We start from the raw sequence: 20565 nt of genomic DNA, 5'->3' as shown, positions 1-20565 counted from the left end.
AGAGGAATGAGACCCTTACTTTTGACTTCCTGGTCTCGCCTATTTTTGCCACATCAGTATATCACAAATCTTAACCATTTCTTACGTGGATGAATGAATTTTGTAGTGTTTTATTTTAAACTAGGTCTGTATGTATTCCTGGTGAAGTTTTGGAGCTTGCAAAGGTCTAAATTTCCAGTAATCTGGTAAACTTGTTTGATGCATTAAAATATTGATGCTGCTGAGTTTTAAAAGAAATTCAGTGTGATGATGGAACCAGGAGAAATTACCAGTTTAAATACTTGAAACTAGTGTTGGAAACCTCTTGGAGTTTTATCAGCTTCTGGATATGGAGAAGTATGTTTTTAATTTCAGTTTAGATTAGTTAGAGCTGAAGTACTGCAAATTTGGAAGCCCAAAACATGCTTTCCTTCAACTCTCAAATTAAAAAAAAAATAGCTGTAATCGATGAAGGACACAATAACTTCAACTGACTTTGGAAATCTGTTAAACTACAAAATCAGTGTAATTGCTATGACTGTAATTAAACAGTTCCTTTTAAAATTGAAACTTGTCAGTTACCACTTAATGTCTGGTAGGCATTACCCTGTACATGTTACTGTTATATTTGTACTATGTCAATTTGTGTCTAAATTGAATAGTTTAAGTATTATCAGCTATTAAAGAACAATACCATATGGTATTTTGAAATCTAAAAGTTGGTGGGCTGTCTCTGCTAGTTCATACCTAGAAATGACAGTGAAAAAACATGGCAAATACATAGTGATGGTTCCCATTTGCACCCTTCCAGTTCCTTGTGGTTCAAGGACTTGGAATTACAGGCAGAATCTTCATGTTTAATAGCAGTGGAATATTTTTCGAGTTTTTGTCTGATAATAAAATCTAGAGCTTAAAGAAACGTATTAAGCTGTGTAATTGCTTGAATGAGCAATGTTCCATTGGTAGATAAGAGATATAAAGTAACACAGTTACACTTAATTTGTTCAACCAGTGGTTACCAACCAGTGAGAATGCATGTTTCATGTTTATACATATACATATAATTGCAGATATTTACTTAAAATTAAAATCAACAATCAGCTGCAACTTACTTGCCCCTTGAAGTAAATCACTTCTGTGCAGGGTAGATAACTGGAATTAAATATACTTACATGGAAGTGATTGATTTATGCTTTAATGTGTTAATAGAGTTGTTAAGTCATAGTTGATAAAATAAGTCTTTATGTGATATTGATTACTAATATCAGCCTCTCCAGGGGGTTTCATTGAAGGGAACAGTATCTCATTGAACTCATCTCTGCACTTATAGTATATTTGTCACTCTCTTGAAAGTGCATACTCAATTTTAAGCATAAAGAATGTTGGTATGTCTTAAACTGTGTGCTAAAAATCAAATGGTTGTGCTTTTTCAATATCTTTCTGAAACTACTCTTTGGATTTCTTAGTTATTGCTCCTTACTAATAGATTATATCCCTGCATTTAATTTTGAGAACATGCACAATTCAAGTTGTCTTTCAAAGTTTAACAATAAAGTGGTTTAAGCCTTGGACAAATGGAATAAAAGGAAGTAAAATCTGAAATTGTCATTTATTTGGGTGACTGTTGCATTCCATCAGTCTTTGCCATTCATGCCTCAGTCCATTAGAAGCCAAAAATAGCAAATGCTCATAGATCAGATTTTATTTTTATTTGTGATGTTTTAGCTCAGTCTTGGATTGAGAAACAGTTGATGGAGAAAGTCTGAATGACTGTGACTACACCATTACCTAGAAGAAAGCACTCATCCCAACTCTGACAGTGAGAAGAAAGCACCTTTGATGTGTGCCACATCACTGCAGCCGTCTATAAGTGCAGCATGGCATCAGGGATTCTTATCTCTCTGACAACTTCTGTGTTTATGTTCTTGATAGATAATCTCCGAATATAATACTATCATAAAGTGTTTCCCTGGGAAGGCTTATCCCTTCCTATATAGCAGTGCTTTTATCTTTCCTGGATTAAGGGTACACTCTGAGGCTGTTGAAGACCTGAAAAAATCACTGCCAGTATTGCCTAAGGTGTTGGATGTGTTCGGTTGGCTGGTATCTTCTGTTAATTGGAAAAGTCATGTAGGCCTTCAAGGCTACTGTGAAAAGAGGATGGTCCTGCTGAGGAATTTCTCTGTTGTGGGAGGTGGTAGTTCAACTACTCCACACCCACCCCCTCAATTTTAAACCTTCTATTGTTTTCTTTATGCCAATTGCCAGATTCACTTTTTCTGTTTATATTACTCTGAGATTGTTCTTTGTGTCTGATGAAGTAATAAGTTGAAGTAAAAAACGCATATAGTTTGGCTATTCAGTTTCTCTGGTAGATACTTAGTATAGTTAGAAAAAGAACTAATACAGTTTTATCTAAAGATTCCCTCTGTTGATTTTGCACTGCTAAGAAAGGGGAGCGTGGTCAAGTTTATAAATATAACCAATATATATAGGTTCCTTTTTCAGAACCAGTGACAGTTTATGCTAAGGAAATAACCTAGTGAAAATAAAGTTCCGTTTTAGGTGCTTATGTAGACAATTCACTGGTGTCAGTTACAGTAGAAGTCAATTTTCTACCTGTCTTCATGACAACTACTCTGTATATTTGTATGAAGTAGATGAGTTAAAAAATGTGTTGAGAAATTCTGCAAGTAGCTGGTGCTTGCAGGGTTCTGGTTGTGCTGGCTGCATCCTGCTGAACTATAAAATCCATCTAACCAATCTTAAATCTCAAGCTCTCAATAACATTTTGGTGTTTTTTAGGACATCCATCATGTTTGAAATTCTGTCCTGAATTGACAACAAATGTGAAGGCCTTGAGGTGGCAGTGTATTGAATGCAAGACATGCAGTGCATGTAGGATCCAAGGCAAAAATGCAGTAAGTTAGACTTCTTCAGTGCTACTTGGCTTTTCTTTGTTTAGGGAAGCGTTATAATTAGCACATATCTAAAAGTAAATGATTGATGTAGAACTTCAAGCAATGCTGTATTAAGTCTTTTTTTCTTTCGTTTTCTCCACCCTCAGGACAACATGCTTTTCTGTGACTCCTGTGATAGAGGGTTCCACATGGAGTGCTGTGACCCGCCGCTGTCCCGAATGCCAAAAGGTGATCTTAAAAATCCTTTCCATGAAAATACTTTCATTTTCAGTCTCATATTAAGTGACCAAACCCTCTCGAGCATGCTGTTTTAATTTTTCTTTCAATGATAAATAGTATGATTTCATTCATATCAAAGGCAATTTTATTTGTCATTATATGAGGGGTCTTTTCCTCAGGAACGTAATAAAGGTCTGGATATAGCTGACCAGATGAAATCACTGTGTAATGAGTTGTTGCCCCGTTTATTGAAGGTGAAATTTTAGAAAGGTTGTTTAAACGCTTGGAGTATATACACTGACAAAGAAGTCATTGGAATACGTAGAAGGGACTGTTTATGCCTTTTGTAGAAATAATTGGAAAAACAGGCAAACAAAATTCATGTCTTCAGTTTCTCTAATCTCTAGATTTCTCCTACAACACCTCTCACTTTTGCTCTTACATCTTTGACTTTCCCTATTTAATCTTAAAAGTTACATTAAAGACTTTCTTCAGTTCCTTCCCTCCCAGTCCCCAGCCTTATCTACAATAAATGTCTAGACGTGACTACATGATGTTAAAAGGATGCTAAAGTCAAGTTGTATATTAAAATAAATATACCTAGCTGTGATGTAGTATGTTCTTTGGCATGCTCTGCCCTAGTGGCTTTGTAACACAGATGTAAATTTTTTACCCTGTCTTAATTGTGTCTGGAGGAAGATCTAGGTAGTATAGGGAGGGACAAGCTAGAACAGAAATTCTTCTAGGAACCTAATTGCTCATAATCTTTCCTGTGATCCTTGTTGCCTCTTGTTTCCCCCCTTCCATGAGCACTTTGCTTTTGAAAATTTCAGAGTATGGATAGAAGTGGATCACTTGTTTTTGTCCACTTTGCTTTCCCTATGTCCTGTTCAAGAGATAATTTGCTGACCTTGTGTATACTTGGTATCTATCTTGGTACACACCTGCAGTACAGATTAGATAAGTTGTGTACAACTAAACTCTTTCCTTTATATAGGGATGTGGATTTGCCAGGTCTGTAGACCAAAGAAGAAAGGGAGAAAGCTGCTTCATGAGAAAGCCGCGCAAATAAGGAGACGATATGCAAAACCTATTGGACGACCGAAAAATAAATTAAAGCAACGAATGTTGTAAGTTTCTCTTGGTTTTTATTTCCTTAGATGTTTGTGAGAATGTAGTCAAAAAAGAACTTGATACACGTTTAAACACAGTTTTTAACTCTATTTCAATAGAGTAAAAATAGAAAACGAATGATTTAGTACGTGCCTTTCAGCCCAATGTTCAACAACTTCTAAATTATAGTAGGTGCTTTTGGTGTCACGTCAGAAGGTAGTAAAAAAATCACTGTAACTTAATTTTTCAGATCCTGTAAGTTTTTATCAAAAATTGTACCTATAGCAGATGCAAATAAACTTCTTTATAATAATATATGCCAGAGCTGTCTTTTAAGTGTAACTTCAAATAATTGAAGTACCTAGAAAATACAGAGGATAATATCAAGCTAGTTATATACAACTTCAGGAGACTGTTCTGCTCAAAGAGCTGTTTGAAAACTGTATAAAAATTACTTTATTAATTAATATCAGCTCACAAAACCTGTCTCAAAATGCAAATGATAAAAGTAATAGATAAGTTCTGGTTTCAGTAGTACTCTGGAAAAAATTATTACTTGAATTCTGCTGTTAAGCTGCCACTGGTTACTAAGAAAAGAGATTGCAATTCCTCTTGCTTCTCAGGAGTCTGCTTATCTAAAACAAGCACGTGGTGTAATTTTTTTAGCATCTGTCTTCCTAGGAAACACTGTAGTTGGACATTATAAGTCTTGGTTAGAGGGTTGTTTAAGTAGTGTTCAAATACAGAGTTGACATTACACTGAGTGTTAAACAGGAACAGATTCTGTGTCAGCTGCAGTAGCATGTTGCCTTCCATCACATGTTCCTATCCACATACACTTTTTTCCCCCCTATTTAAATATTATTTAACTGTTTGGCAGTGTCAAGTGAGCAATTGAAAAGCTTTCTGACCTCTACCAACTACTCATTCTGTACATTGTGACATTCTTCTCTACAGTCTAAAAACCTCTCTTGTGTTATTCAGAGTTGCATGGGAGCTTCTGTAAAACTTTGCATTTTGCAAAACAAGGATTTTTGAGGCCATTGGAGCCTACATGTGAAAATAGAAGGAAAAGTGCTTACAGTATAGCACACTAGTCAAGTTGATGTACTTGATGCTGTGCATCTTGGTGTATTCTCTTTTGCCTTTCTCTCTGCCAGGATCTTTTATCTTGCATTTTTGGTTTTTGTCCTAAAGTTCAATGTATATTGTTCTAGCAAAGTACTTCAGGACAGGAATAAAGTGTGACACTACATGCAAGTAAAAGATTTAGTTGTACTGGCCGATGAGACCATGCTGTTAGACTGGGCAAAACATTGTACTTTTCCATTCTCATCCTCAACAAATAGTTTAGGAATTTGAAGGTCATTGAAATTTCTGTTTAGCATTGTGTGTGCATAATAAAAAATATTCCCTATATCTTCAGCTATGCCTTGGGCTTTAGTTGTACCTCTGGTTTTATCCTTTGAAAACACATAAACCTTCTGCTGCAGGTTAGGGCTCTCTTGTGATTTAGGAGTGGTACTCCCCAGCTTAGACTGCTGAGACTCTTCAAACCACAGGCTGCTCACTTGCTTCCCCCTTCCCTTGCCAATGACTGGAGAGGAAAACTGAAGGCACAAAAAGTAAAGATCCAGGTTGAGATAAGAACAATTCACTGGAAACAGCAGTAAGATAAGAAAGCAAACAGTAACAGCTACAGTACCAGTAACTAAGTGTACAAGAGACAAAACAACTCACATGTGATTATTTGGAATGGTGTTACCCAGCTGCTCTCTGCTTACCTGACTGGAAAGAGCCCCTTCCCTGGAAGAGAATCCCTTTCCCTGCCCATGAGGTGGTACAGAATAACCTCTGGGTCCTGGACATGTTCCCCCAGTTAACTCTGCCCCCCGACCAGAATCAGGGCTGGTTCTAATACAGTCCTGCCATCTTACTTCTCTACAGACATGCCTCTGGTTTGGGTTCCCAAAGGGTGGATTTAGCAGCAATGTCTCCCCACCGACACTAATTCTACTTCTCCTCCTTCCTCACACATGTAATAGAAAGGTTGGAAATGTTACGAGGCTTTTCCTGTTAAGTTTTGCTATTGTAATTCTGAGCTGCAATTTTAAAAGTGAACATCATGCTAAAAGATGCAGAAGTTTTTAGTGTTATATGAAGATTATTAATATTTTCAGAAAGTTTTTCTTTGTAGCACGTGATCTGCATGAGCATATTACAGGAGTGCTTTGGAAGCTCTTTGTAAAATACATATTTGCAATATTGCCAGCACATTTCTGTTCCTTCAGTGTCTCATATATAAAAACAAAGTAATCTTGATCTGGAAAAATAGTGGTTGGAGATAGAATAAGACAAGAATCTCTTCTGCATGAAATCTTATTTAAAAGTGGTGGAGGAGTATGGAAGACAATAGTGTCAAACACAAAAAGTGGGTGGTCACATGAAATACAGGAAGGTTAGCCAATGCCATTTAGTCCTTGCATAGTACAAAGAAAATCTGTCCAGTGGTACTGGAATAATTTTTTGCCTGTTGACCATCTATAGGAAGCCCTTCACAGGCAAATTACTATGTAGGATTAACTGAAACCAGGTGTGTGCTGGCCTCTGGCACTGCTGGTGATTGCCACATCTGGTACTGAGACTAGGTCTTGTGGCAGACTTATGTGCATGATGCCAAAGGATTCAAAAGACTTAGAAGTTTTTGATTTTGTTGCCTCTTAGGAGCTAACTGAATTTAAGGATGTGTGGGTGAAAAAGGGTCTAGTTCTTAAGCTGGTGCACCCTTGTAGGTCAGTAAACCAGATGTCAGCCCTAGGCTGCTGAATCCCTAATTAGAAGTAACCTGTTGCAATTAATTACTTCAGTATCTCAATTAAGAGGGCAAAAATCTATGGAAGAAAACTTTCTGCTGCGAAGTAAATAAGCTAACTTCAAAGAGCAGGATGGAAAGGGGAATGAAAAAAAGCAAGTGTTACAACTGTGTAACTTTGGCTTTGTAATTCGATTGTGTGTCCTGGTAACTATTTCTTTTACTGCAGATATTTTCTAAAGTTCTGTTTCTATATGCTAGAATATACTGCTCTGCAGTGTAGCTCCTCTCTTCAGTTATTAGCAACTAGTTCAGCCTGTAATTCTGCTCTCACAAATGTTGGCTTTCAGTATGCCCTTTTTCTTCCTGCATTTAAATAAGGTTCACCGCTGTTTTCTTCCTAATACCTTCCATGGTTAGGCCTGATTAGTTCATGGCTTTTCTGCAAATGCACCTTGGTCATAGTATTGCTCTTTCCTTTGCTATTTCTGTTTTTTGCTATTTTTAGAATTTCTAAAGAGTCTGTTTCTTCGGTTTTGTTGTAATGCTCTTAATAAACTACCTCATTTGGCTTTTAGATCTTTGGTGGCAACTTTTACTGCCACATTTTACATAATCCAACAAGAGTGTGGGACAAAAATAGCAGTTTCTTGAAGACTGACTGTATTGCTTTAAAGGATTAATAGGCTTTCTCTACAGTTTAAGCAAATGTAGACTGAAGTTAACTGTTTTGATATCATATTAACAATGAAAACATTCATCTCCTCTGTGTGTACAATAAACTCTATGGTGATGGAGCAGTTGTTGTACAAACACAGTGTAATGATATTTTTTCCAAAGGAGCACACTTTGGCTGTGCCTAAAAGTATGTGAGAAGGCTGTATACTTGGGAGATCTTGCTATGCCAGCATTTATATATACTGTGGACTATCTTTTAAAGATATGAGGGCAGAGGGAACAAAAAGGAGAATAGGAAAAAAAAAAAAGATGGATGTTGTGTCATTGTGTGAAATGTATTTCCAGAGTGTATATGTCTTTAAATTTCTTTAAAAGATTATTAATTACAGTCGCCTGTGTAGCTTGTATAAGATATAGTGCTATTTGACAGTAAAGATTTTGAATGCTGATTTTTATTTTTCAAATTTTTGCATAGGTCTGTAACCAGTGATGAAGGATCCGTGAATGCATTCACAGGAAGGGGGTCACCTGGTAGGGGTCAAAAGACTAAAGTCTGTACCACACCTTCATCTGGTCATGCTGCATCTGTGAAGGATTCAAGCAGCAGATTGCCTGTTACAGACCCCACTCGGCCTGGTGCCACCACCAAAATCACCACCACCTCCACCTACATATCTGCCTCTACACTTAAAGTTAACAAGAAAACCAAAGGTCTCATTGATGGCCTTACTAAGTTCTTTACACCATCACCTGATGGTCGCAGATCACGAGGTGAAATAATAGACTTTTCAAAGCACTATCGTCCAAGGAAAAAAGTCTCTCAGAAACAGTCATGCACTTCTCTTGTGTTGGCTACAGGTACCACACAAAAGCTAAAACCTCCACCTTCTTCACTTCTACCCCCAGTCCCCATCTCTGGTCAGAGCCCCAGCTCTCAAAAATCCAGCACTTTGACCTCTTCTAACTCTCCCCAGAGTTCTTCCAGTCAGTCAAGCATACCCTCCTTTAGTAGCCTTCCTAGCAGCAGTCAGCTAAAAGGACTCTTTGATGGACTCTCTCATATCTATACCACTCAGGAACAGTCTCGAAAAAAGGGTCATTCAAGCTATGCACCCTACAAGCATTTGTGTAGTAAAGCAGAATTAACTTCCACATCAACATCTAATAGTCATTTCTATGGAAAGAAAGAGGTTAGAAGTAGGTTTATGTCTCATGCCTGTGCCTCTGGATGGGGTGTGTCTAGAGGACATGCTTTTAAAGCAATTGCTCACCTCAAGAGAACAGTTTTCTTTAAAAAGCACAGGAATCTAGGCAGTTTAAAGTATAAAATGACCCCTCAGATGGGGACCCCCTCACCAGGGAAGGGGAGCTTGACAGACGGAAGGATTAAACCTGATCAGGATGATGGTAAGCAAAGGTCGAAGTGCCAACCAAACCTGCGTCCCGTCCAAAACCAAAATTTTTATCACATAGGTCTTAGCTATTTCTCTTGTTCTTACTTCACTTTCATACAAAAACAACAAAACTTTGACCTTTTATCTAATGCTGACTAAATCTCCAAAACATTTTTGGTTGTTTTTTTTTTTTCCTGACTAATACCACACCACTTTTTTTATTATTTTTTGCATCTGTAGTGACACTAGGAGCCCCAAATGCCTTCATGTTGCTTATGGCTGTGTAGTACCGCATGAGTAGCCACTTGTCCATGCTACTTCCTTGTTCTTCCCCTGCCGTTCCTGTGGCAGTAGTGCTGTCATCATGACTGTGTGCTGTCAGTGCTTATAACGGTGGGCATTTCAATTCATTTCCCTCTGCTCCATTGCTTTTTCATGAACAGTTCCATCGTACTACAGTCTCCACAACACTTGATCTGTACTGCTGTGAACTACCTTTTTATGATTTTTATTTAAGAAAAAAATACATATAATTTATAATGTTTGAATACAGACTTAGCTTAGCGTTAATCTTCAAGTTTTAAGGGCAACTTTTGTGTTTATTTTTACCTTCTGGAGTATAGTGGAGTTTATCAGGTGGCATAGTTCTAGCAATAAAATGTGCTCCATTTCATGAAGTTCAAACTAATTTAGTAGAACTGGACTATAAAGGCTTATGCAGACAAGCAAGTACCAAAAAATAGCTTGTGCAGAAGCAAGCTACAAAACAAGAAGGGGGATGAAGGGTTCGCTTCTGTTACTTAGTAATCCCAAATTTGGTTAAAATTAGGAGTTCATAACAGCCACAGTTGCAGTCCTGTTTAGTAGTATCATTTTGCTAATGCACATGTAACCTTCATGTCGGTGAATAGACTTTTTGCTGGTTTTAAATAACAGATACTGAAATCAAACTAAGCATCAAACAAGAAAACGCGGATGTGTTTCTGTTGGGGAGCAAGGACACTGTTACACAGGAGGATTTGGAAGTGTTTAAGCAGGCCCGAGAACTGTCTCTGGAGGTAAGAATCATGTTGTACAAAATATACTTGTTTCTGCTAATAAAAAGTGAGTTCATTTTCAGTCTCTTCATCTTCATTTCTGATGTCTTCCTTTTAATCGAATTCATCATGCTTGCTGTGAATTTTGTTTGGGAGACACTGTATATACAGATGGGAGACAAGGCCTCATGCTGGAATGGATCAGATGATAAATGACACTTTAAGGTAGATTTTGAAAGATATACTTGAGCATTTTGGACACAGGACTACAGGATCAAACATAGAGTTTAAAAGTAGCTGACATCCTGGTCAGGACTGAGAAGATACTGGTTGGTAAGGATATGCCTAATGATTTTCCTCTGCAAATAAAGCAGATATTCTGAAAAGCTAAGCCGGTCCCAGAAAATACTGCTTGGTAGAAACCTGGGTTTAGTGAGTCCAGAAGTTCATTTTACCTGACTAGTTACCACACTTTGAGTTTAAATACTGTAGACATTATCTAGCAGTGGTAATATTTGAGCTGAATCAGGTTAGTGAACCAGGCTTTTACTTCTGTTTCTGTGTCCATGAAATGAGCAACCAGGGTCTTTGAGAGCCTGGGTGAGAAGGTGAATGAATGTAATGTTTCAATTGCTGCTTTCTCAAAATGACATCATAAATGGCTGTGTTGTACTTTTTTCACCTAGGAAGTCACTTAGGGGTTTTTTTTTTAGGTTTAGTGTACAAGAACTGACATTACACAGAGATTTTTTTGTTAGTCTTCATTCAGAGTGTGTTGACCAACAAACTCAAATTGAGTTTAAAGATTGGGTTTCATTATTAGCTTGTACTTCTGTTTCCTCATGGAAATAGTTCCCACTACTTGCTTTCTTCATCTTCCATATGCAGTCCCTAAAAATGTTAGGTGGTCAGGTTTCTAAAAGTTGACATTGAAATTGCTTGTTTTTCCCCACCTTTCTTACTCTTGTATATTTTGCCAGCCCTTTAGATCCTAGCAGTCATTTTCTGATCAGCTTAAATGCACTATTTTAGCTGAAATTAATGTGTTAGCATATTCTTGGCTTTGAGGTAAATACCAGTTACTCTTGAAGGGTTGTGCTGATACCTTTTCTCTGCTTTGACAAAAGAACAGCTTTCAGTTTGCACCAGAGTTATTGGGACATCATCACATTAGGTGCTGTGGGAGAGCAGAATTGGAGGCTGTTGTGCTTCTTTTCTGGATGGGCTTTTGCTGTTTGTATTCTGTTTGCAAACTCTGTCCTCTGTCAGGGTTTAAAGAGCTTAAGCAACTGATTTGGATACTTAAGGTTTCTTGTGCTTTCAGTGAGTGAAAGTGGGTTATATAAAGCTTAAGTTTCTTCTGCTTTTCTAGAACTAATACTTTTTTTTTTATTGCACCTGACAGAAAATTGGGTGTAAAAACACTGGTGAAACAAGTGGGCGATACCCTTCAGTGATTGAGTTTGGAAAATATGAGATCCAGACCTGGTATTCTTCACCTTACCCACAGGAATATGCAAGGTAGCAAGTTGTCAAGATTGCCATACGTGATTGGCATTTTTTCTGATGTGAACATTACAACTTATTTTTTATTCTTTTGTAACTGTTTATAATTTAAAGCCTTTAAAAGTAAATATGCTTTTGTAATTAAAGCTGAGAACAAGGATTTGTCATTCTTTTTAGCTAGTTCTAAATCAAAGATTCAATAAAAAGTATTTTTCCTAGTCCTGTGTAAATGTCAACATGCAGTGTGTATTGGTGTGGTTTTGTTCGAGGTTTATTTCTGTGCCTTTGTTTTGTTGGATTTGTTTTCATTTATTTGTTTGGTTTTGTCTGGGGGGTTTTTTGGTTTGTTGTTTTTTGGTTTGTTTTTTTTTCTTGCATCATTGCCATGAGATATGTCCAACTTGTGGCCCTTTGGATAGATTAGTCTTGGTTGTGGTCCAGAGTTTGTTAACCTCCTTTATTCTAAGGACCAGGGGAGATGTCATGCTAAATAAATAAAGTCAAAGTGGGCAAGCTGTGGCAACATCATCTCATTTCTGGCCATGTTTGCAAGGGTGCACCTTGGCAGAGAGCATGGACTGGTACATGTGCTCAGCAGATCTCTGCTGAGTTTTGTGTGTTCTGAGAATAAATGTTTTATTAATCCATTGTCACTATGGCTCACTGGAAGATATTCAGAACTGTATGTTTACTATAACCTGCAACATGATCTCTTTCAAAATGCTGTTGCATAGTGTTACTCTAAAGTGCCTTTTGTTTGTGTGGTGGGAGTGAGGGATATGTCATGTATCCATCATATGTAAATCAAGGGCTGAAAAAGTGTGGAGGGCATTTCCATTTCCTATTATTAGCACTGGTTTTGTAGAGTTAATTTTTTATTTCAGTTTTGCTTTTTATTCCCTCAATTTATATCATATCGTGAAAGGGTGAGTTACCCAATTCCATCGAGTAAATTAATCCCAGATAGAAGCATAATGATGGCTAATTATTAGTATGAGGCTAGAGTGGGATGACACTGTAGGAGGCACTGTGGCTCTCAGCTGAATGCAGTGGGATTACATAATTGAACAAACAGTTCAAACTACTTTTTATATTGTTGATGAACTTCCTTAGGATACTAGAATAGTACAAACCATGGCTATCATCCCAGGATGTGCTAGTAACTTCAGAGCAGATAAAGATTGTCCTCTGCTCTAAAACTTTGCAGACTAATTAATTTCTAAAGCAGTCTTCCACTGCTTCAGTAATTCAAAAATGAAGGTAAGTAGCCACAGAAATGACCCAAGGGAGTGATTTATGATGGTATGTAGAACACAGGGCATGTGTGTTACTTGTATGTAGTCTGAACTGGATCTCCCCAGAGAATTGCATTTGTCTGTATTGCCTGTGCTGTGGAGATGTCTGGAAAGGGGCTGTTTTGCCTATATGTGAACTTTTTAGGTTGGCTTCTGTAGTAAAGAGGTAGCTTAGGTGGAGGTGAAGGGGTACAGTCCTACTCGAGTTTTGTCTTTACCGAAGTATTTGGAAAACAGTGGGAAGAAAAGTAATCTCTGAGGCTTCCCCAGATGCAAAATTTATATTTATTAAGAGCAAGAAAGATAAAATTTGAAGTATTACTCCAGTGTGCTTACTTTAATGGAAACCACAGCAAAATCTAAGGTGGAGTGTGGGAAGGGGGAAGTAACTGAGATCTGCCAGAGGCCAGACCACAAAGTGACCACAGCACAACTGTTGAATTAGGTTCACTGTGATTGATTGATTGATTGATTGAAGCTGATACTTTATTTTCCTTTTCTGATGACTAGTGTGTGAATGTTTAATCATTCACTCTAAGGTTGTATTTTCTTATTTAGTTATGCTTTAGCAGCATTTATGTATGGTACCTTGTATTTGAATGGAAAGGCTTTTTCATTTGTGGTAACTGTTTATGGAATGTAACAAACTTTTTGTGTAAAATATCTTCTTAATTTTCCTACAGATTACCAAAGCTTTACCTGTGTGAATTCTGTCTTAAATACATGAAAAGTAAAAACATTTTGTTAAGGCACTCAGAGAAGTGTGGCTGGTTTCATCCTCCAGCCAATGAAATCTACAGAAGAAATGACCTTTCAGTATTTGAGGTAGGTATATCAAAAGTTAAGCTTTTGGAAAATAACCAGTCTGTAGATGTTACAGACCAGCTGTAGAACTAGTGAAAACTTTAACATGCTTAAATACTTCCTTGGAGATTCTTTTTTATACTGCAAAACCAAGTTGAGATTCTGCTTATACTGCAAAAACAAATCCATCTTCCCAACTCTGTTCCATTCTACTCTGCCATGTTCTTTCATGACTCATATTTACTTGTACTTCATGCCTTAGTCAAACTCTTTAGGATACTGGAGTAGCATGAATCTTAGGGCTTCCTTTGCAGTTCTTGGATTGATTTGCCTTTCCCTTCCCAGCAAAAATACCCCTTGACACCCATTCATTTCTGGCTGCTTGAGTGCCTTGGGTGTAGGGAGAAGACTAATCATAATGCACGTGTTCCCAAAGTATAAAAACAAATAAAGCAGCTTCACTATGTGTTCTGAAATCACAAATGTAGCTCCTGAGTGCTTTTGCCTTAATTTTGGGTATTTGAGAAACCTGTCCTGAAATATAAGAAATCTCACCATCTCTACTTTGGATTTAATAATCTACATTATTCTTTTGGGAGATGACTTCTTTTAAGTGTGAGGTTTTATGTATATCCTGAACAGAGAATTCTGTGTTTCTAATAACATACCTGCAGTTATTAAAACTATGCCTTAACTGTCACATTGCAGTTTCTCAAACATTCTTACAGGTAGTAATAGCAGAAAAGACTGGTGGAGTTACTAAGGCTTCTTTTCTCAACAGTGTTATTGAGATTCATGTATTGATAATTTCTTTTTATTGCAGATGTCAGATTCTTCTTCAAACTTGTATTTTCCAATTGTATAAGTGTCTTTAGTGCTTGGTCATTCCCATTACCTGTTCAAACAATGGTAGTTTCTGTCTTGAAGTCCTTTTTTAAGTTAGAACAAGATCTTTGTATTTGGTTCATTTGGTTGTGTTTGTGCTATTAAAAAATAACTATTGGCATAAAGATTGCTTCCTTTCTGACCTGAGCAGTTTTATAAATATTGAAGATTTGCCAGCAAAAGACTTAAGTTGTAAATAGACTTACCTCTTTTCCTATCAAGAATGAAATTGCCCTAGTCTGTTTAAAATAACTTGATTTTCTCTGTTAGCGACTGTTAAGAGCTGTGGAGCATACAATAGGAAAATTGGGCTTTCTTATTTATTTTTGTTAACTACTGCTAACATGTAAACGAAAAAATCTTAAGAAAATAAAGTAAAATACAGAGAAATACTGAGAGGGGATGGGGAGGTGAGAGATTGTTTTCCATGTCTTTTTTGCAGCAAAGTATTATGAAAGCAGTGTCCCAACTCTTTATCCACTGCTTTTATTTCCTTTGTCTGTTTTGGGTGCTTCAGTAAGCACTTGCGTTAAGCCTTCTGAAATAAATGTAGTTGGTTTGGGTCTTTTTATTTCAAAAGTTAATGTCAGTTATCACTGATTGCTGTAGAAACTTAGTCATTAGTTCACTTCCTAGATCCTTTCAGGAATTCTGTGCATCCATTTTCTTTTAGGCAGAATGTAGAATGTGGTTTCCTTCATGCTTTGTTTTTGAGAGAAGTGGAAATAAGTTTGGCATTTTGTGATTTATGTACCTCTGCCCAGAGCATGACTTTGACAGATTTGAGAGCAGGCTTTGATATATCTTACTACTATGCTGTAGCCAAGCAACTTTTGACAGATGCTTCCTTTAGAGCTTGCTGTCTCTCTTTTTTTCCCCCGCTTCTCACATTTTAAACTGATGAACAAGCTGTGTTTGCCTGAAATTTAAGAAATTTTACATTTCTGTACAAATGTTCTTACTGAAAAAGACAGCTCACATAATTTGTGTTTTCAGGCTTATGGCTTACCCAGTGGTGATTTCTACTTACTTAATGTTCACATTTAACTTGCACAGTTGCTACTAAGTGTGAAAAATAATAAAAAGCATTTGGACAATGCAGTGTGCTGTAAGAGAGTTTGATGAATTTGATGGACTCTTAAGAGCTGTATGCAGGTTTATCCTGATGACTTTAGGAGCAGTAGCTATTAATTGAATGTTTTTTTCTTTAATCCACTTAATGCAGCTATACTGCTGATGTTCCCTTAAAATCCCTAAATATATCCAAAAGGAGGATGGGTTTTGCTTAGATTTGTAACTAGGATTCTTACTCAAAACAAATGAAAAATAGAAGATGGCTTCTTTTTCTGCACAGTTCCTATCATTTCTCTCTGAATGAAATACAGCTACTGTCATTATAAAAAAAAATCAGTACAAGCAAAACTTTCTATTAAGATTATTTAAAAAATGTGTTGCCTTTGACTGAGCCTTTCAGGAAGTACCTAATTGGTCTAGGAAATCTGCATTTGAGTCTGGCTTTTCTGTAGCTGTCTGAATCACAGCTTGACTCTTTACACTCATAATATACCTAGACTAATTGTAGTATTTAGCCAGGAAATTTACCTCTCTGGCTCAATAGGGTTTTATCCTGGCATGGAAATTTTGTCTTGTCTAATTTATCCAAACCATTGATGTGATTGATATATAATTTGCTACTCATTTATTGGCCTTACACCTTGAGGATTCAACATAATATACTTCTTTGTTTGGGGTTTTCTTAAAAGTTGTTGTACTCCACTGCCTTCTAGCAAACCACAATTTAAGGCAGTTTAAACTCTAGTGCATTTTATCTGCCAGTCGTACACATTTTCATTCCAGGAATAAAGTGAAAGAGGTAAGTCTGTCTTGAACAATTAAAAGGTGAAGTTAGTTTGTTTAATAAAGCCAGATACTCAGAGGTTACTTAAAAATGCAAAGTAATTAGCACTTGTTGGAGATTTCTTATTTAAAAAGGAACTGGGGCATTTCTCTTCTGAATCGTGATGTGGTTTGTTTGTTTCTTGTAACACCATACTTTTCACGTTTCCTTCTATGATATGATTGATTCAGTAAATTGTTTTGTCCTAACTTGTGGGTGTCATGGAAATAACTGCATCTGTCTTGCTTTTCTAGGTTGATGGAAATGTGAGCAAAATTTATTGTCAGAATCTTTGTTTGTTAGCTAAGCTCTTTCTGGACCACAAAACCTTGTATTATGATGTTGAACCATTCCTCTTCTATGTCCTTACAAAAAATGATGAGAAAGGCTGCCATTTAGTTGGATATTTCTCTAAGGTAAAAATTTTAAAAGTGAGTTTATTTAATATTTGTAATGTCCTGCTCTCCTTAATACTTTTGCCAACAGCAAAGAAAAATCAGAAGTTGGGAAAAACCTCATAAGCTTGAAAGTCTCTCTGTAAATCTTGAATATTATGTGCATTGTCTCAAATACATTGTACTTTCTTGCCTCTGACTGATGCAAATTGAGAATTCGTTCAGCCACATGAATGGGGTAGGTTTTATCTTGTTTGGGGATTTTTTTTTCCTTCATTTGTTTTGTTTCCAGAATTTGTTGTAGTTTCAGTTGAATATTTAAATCTTTTTCCTTCCCCAACATTTTTGCATTAGTATGCCAAGTCTAACTTGTAAAAGTTGCAGGTACTTGGAATGTTGATGTGTTTTCATGGCTTGACTGCTGGCAGTTCCAGCTGGCTATTTAGATGTAAATGGGCAGTGATGTTGCTCTCTTGTGTGCAGTCTGATCTAATGCAGTTACTTGCTGTTCCCAAGTAAGAATGCATTGCCTAACTTCATGGTGGCTGCCTTGTTTAGAGTCGATGTCTCAGTTGTGGCTGATTTTTCAAGTAATAGATGGCTGCTATTGACCAAAATAATACTTAAGTGGACTATCTTGACAAATATGACCAAGAAAAATGGTGAACTATAGTGAGATATGTCTGCAACAAGGAAAGCTTCCATTATTGTTCGTAATTTGCCCCTGAGGGATGTGTTGAATAGGTACAGTTACTCAGAAATCCACTAGTTCCTCATCCTAGTATTGCTACCTCCTATTGACTATATATTTTCCTTCTTGAATAAGTGATTTGTGGGAAAATGTGGTAGTTAAGAGAAGCCCAAAAGTCATGCCAGAGTCCTTGGATATTTTACAGTAATCTTTTGGATGTCTGGCCACATCCTTCTGAGAGGTGGGCCTTGCTGGAATTAAAGTGAGACATGTAGGCACAACTTACTGTCTTTACTTCAGTCAGAACTTCTTGTGACAAACATGTCAGCTTTTATTTAGACAAGTATTTTCTCCGTTTATTTAAGGTGTTGCAGCTTAAGGTGAGTCTCTTGATTTTTGTTCCTTATTGTAGAATGGTTAATGCTGGAAAACAGCTTTGAGATCAAGTCCAGCTGTTACCCCAGCACTGCAATAGTTGCAGCTAAACCATGTTCCACATTTACAAGTATTTTGAACGTTTCCAGAGATGGTGATTCTACCACTTCCATGGGCAGCCTGTTCCAATGCTTCATAACCCTCTCAGTGAAGAAAGTTTTCCTAACATCCAATCTGAACCTCCCTTGGTGCAATTCGAGGCCATTTCCTCTGCCTGTCACTACTGACTGGGAATAAGAGAAAAGCCCAAGTAGAACATATCCACAGCCTTTCTCTCGTCCTCCAGGTAGATCACACTGTCATAGGAGGAGATCAGGTTAGGCAGCACCTGCCTTTCATAAAACCTAGCTGTCTGGACCTGATTCCCTGGTTGTCCTGCATGTGCCATGTGGTGGCAGTCAAAATCATCTGTTCTGTCACCTTCCCCTGGTACAAGAGGTCAGGCTGACAGACCTGTAGTTCCCCAAATCCATTTTTTGCCACTTCTTTTTGTCTAGTTGCTAATCTCCAGTCAACTGGGACCTTTATGGTTAACCAGGACTGCTGGTAAATGGTGGAGAGTGGCTCAGTGAGCTCTTCCACCAGTTCCCTTGAACTCCATGGACTTGTAGATGTTTTAAATGGCATGACAGCTCACTAAGCATTTTCCTTTGGATCACAGGGGCTTCATCCTTCTCTGTTTGTCTTCCAGCTCAGGGGTCTGGGTACCCTGAGTACAGCTGATCTTGCTGTTAAAGACTGAGGGCAGAGAAGGTGTGAATTTCCTCAGCCTTTTCCTCATTGTTGTGGTTTAAGCCCAGCTGGAAATTAAGCCCCATTGTAGCCACTCCCCTCTCCCCACTCCCTCTAGTGATAGAGAGGCAAAATGCAGAGCTTAGGGGTTGGGATAACAATTTACTGGAAATAGCAATGAGATGAGAAAATGAACAGTAACAGCAACAATACTAATAACAGTGTATAAAAGAGGGTGACTACATGCAAAATGCTCAGAGGTGACCTACTGCTCCCCCCACATTTTTCTTCCCCCCCCCCCCCCCCCAAGCCTGAGACAGTGGAAATAAATGGTGGCCAGCCCTCCAGGCAGGACCAGCAACACAGCCCTGCATTGCTTGCCACCCACTCCTCTGGAAAAGGAAAAAAATATCTGTGGACCCTCCACACACTCTTACCTCCACCAGAAACCACGTGCCCTTCTTGGAAGTGGAGAATTCCTTATTTCCACCCCCAGTGATTCTGCAGGTAGTACAGAATAACAACCATTTTTTGTCGTGTGTGCTAGTGGCCAGTTTGCATTCTAGGTGTGCTTTGGCCCTTCTAAAACTCATGACACCCTTGAAGTCCCCCTGTTGCCTGCCTCTTCTTCCAAAGGTGATTAACTCTCATTTTCCGTGAGCTTGAGACAAAGCTCTCTGTTCACCCACTCAGGTTGTCTCTGCGTGCTCATCTGGAAGCACATAGGGATGGCCTGCTCCTGTATCTTTTAAAATTGCCTTCTTTAAGCACATCTAGCCTTTGTGGACGCCTTTACCTTGCAGAACTGCATCCTTTGGAGTCCTAAAGTCCTAAGGAACTTCCTCAACCAGCGTCCTAAACAGGCCAAAGACTGCCCTGTGGGAGTCTAAGGTAGCAGTTCTGCTGACCTCTCTCATTATTTCTTGAAGAAACAGAAGCTGTCATTTTATGATCACTGTGTCCAAGATGACATCCAGCCATCACATCATCCCCCAGTCCTCTGTTTATAAGCAGCAGGTCCAGCTGTGTGCCTTCCCTTCTTGGCTCCCTCCCCAGCTGTATCAGGAACTTATATTCCACATACTTCAGGAACCTCCTAGTCTGCTTCCTTGCTGCTCTGCTGTATTTCCAGCAGACATCTGGTAAATTGGAGTCCCCTTCAAGAGCAAGGGCTAGTAATCATGTGACTAACCCTAGGTGCTTATAGAATAATTCATCTGCCTCTTCATCGTGGTTGAGTGGTCTATAACAGACTCACACCAGCATATCTGCCCTGTCACCCTTCCTTCAGATTCTTGCTCAGAAACACTCAACTCTTTCACCACTGTGATTAAGTTTAATAAGACAGTCCTTAACATACAAGGCTATGCCACTGCCTCTTTTTCCTCACCTATCCCTTCTGAAGGGTTTATAGCCATCCAATCCATTCAGCACTCCAGCTCTGTGTGATCCCACCAAGGCTCCATCATAGCAGCTGTGTCCTAGTTGTCCTGCTGCCCAATGGCTTCCATTTACTCCTGTTTGTTGACCATGCTGTGTGCATCAGTGTAGGTGCACTCGAGTTGGGCGATTCAGTCCTGCTGCCTTTTTGGGGGGAGCAGTTCTAATTCCTGTGTGACCATTCTCAGGCACTTCCATGGTTTCTAACACATCAGTAACACTTGTTTTGCTGCCACATGGATCTCCATGTCCTACCTTTACTGAGGTGGCAGAGTGAAGGATGTCATTAGCACACCTTCACCCAAACTATGGATACATTTTCTTCTTCCACT

The 20565-nt window shown here is 38.2% G+C and overlaps 1 protein-coding gene across 10 annotated transcripts in view; it reads left to right on the top strand.

The window, feature by feature from the left end:
* The window catches only part of KAT6B (lysine acetyltransferase 6B), a 110544-nt gene that overhangs the window by 56103 nt on the left and 33876 nt on the right, over window positions 1–20565 (top strand). For 7 of the 10 annotated variants that reach the window (XM_088168945.1, XM_014879916.2, XM_014879915.2 and 4 more), the window contains exons 4-11: window positions 2785–2900; window positions 3047–3128; window positions 4117–4249; window positions 8198–9129; window positions 10053–10174; window positions 11559–11674; window positions 13638–13779; window positions 16795–16956. In XM_088168945.1, the coding sequence (XP_088025071.1) occupies window positions 2785–2900; window positions 3047–3128; window positions 4117–4249; window positions 8198–9129; window positions 10053–10174; window positions 11559–11674; window positions 13638–13779; window positions 16795–16956 (1805 nt within the window). The remainder of the gene's footprint in view (window positions 1–2784; window positions 2901–3046; window positions 3129–4116; window positions 4250–8197; window positions 9130–10052; window positions 10175–11558; window positions 11675–13637; window positions 13780–16794; window positions 16957–20565) is intronic. The other 3 variants (XM_014879922.2, XM_014879921.2, XM_014879919.2) reach the window with 2 other exon arrangements.

The sequence above is a fragment of the Sturnus vulgaris genome, chromosome 8 (assembly GCF_052056855.1).
Source record: "Sturnus vulgaris isolate bStuVul1 chromosome 8, bStuVul1.hap1, whole genome shotgun sequence".
Classification (NCBI taxonomy): domain Eukaryota; kingdom Metazoa; phylum Chordata; class Aves; order Passeriformes; family Sturnidae; genus Sturnus; species Sturnus vulgaris.
The sequence above is the reverse complement of the archived record's forward strand: the minus strand, read 5'-3'. Positions and strand labels throughout refer to the sequence as shown.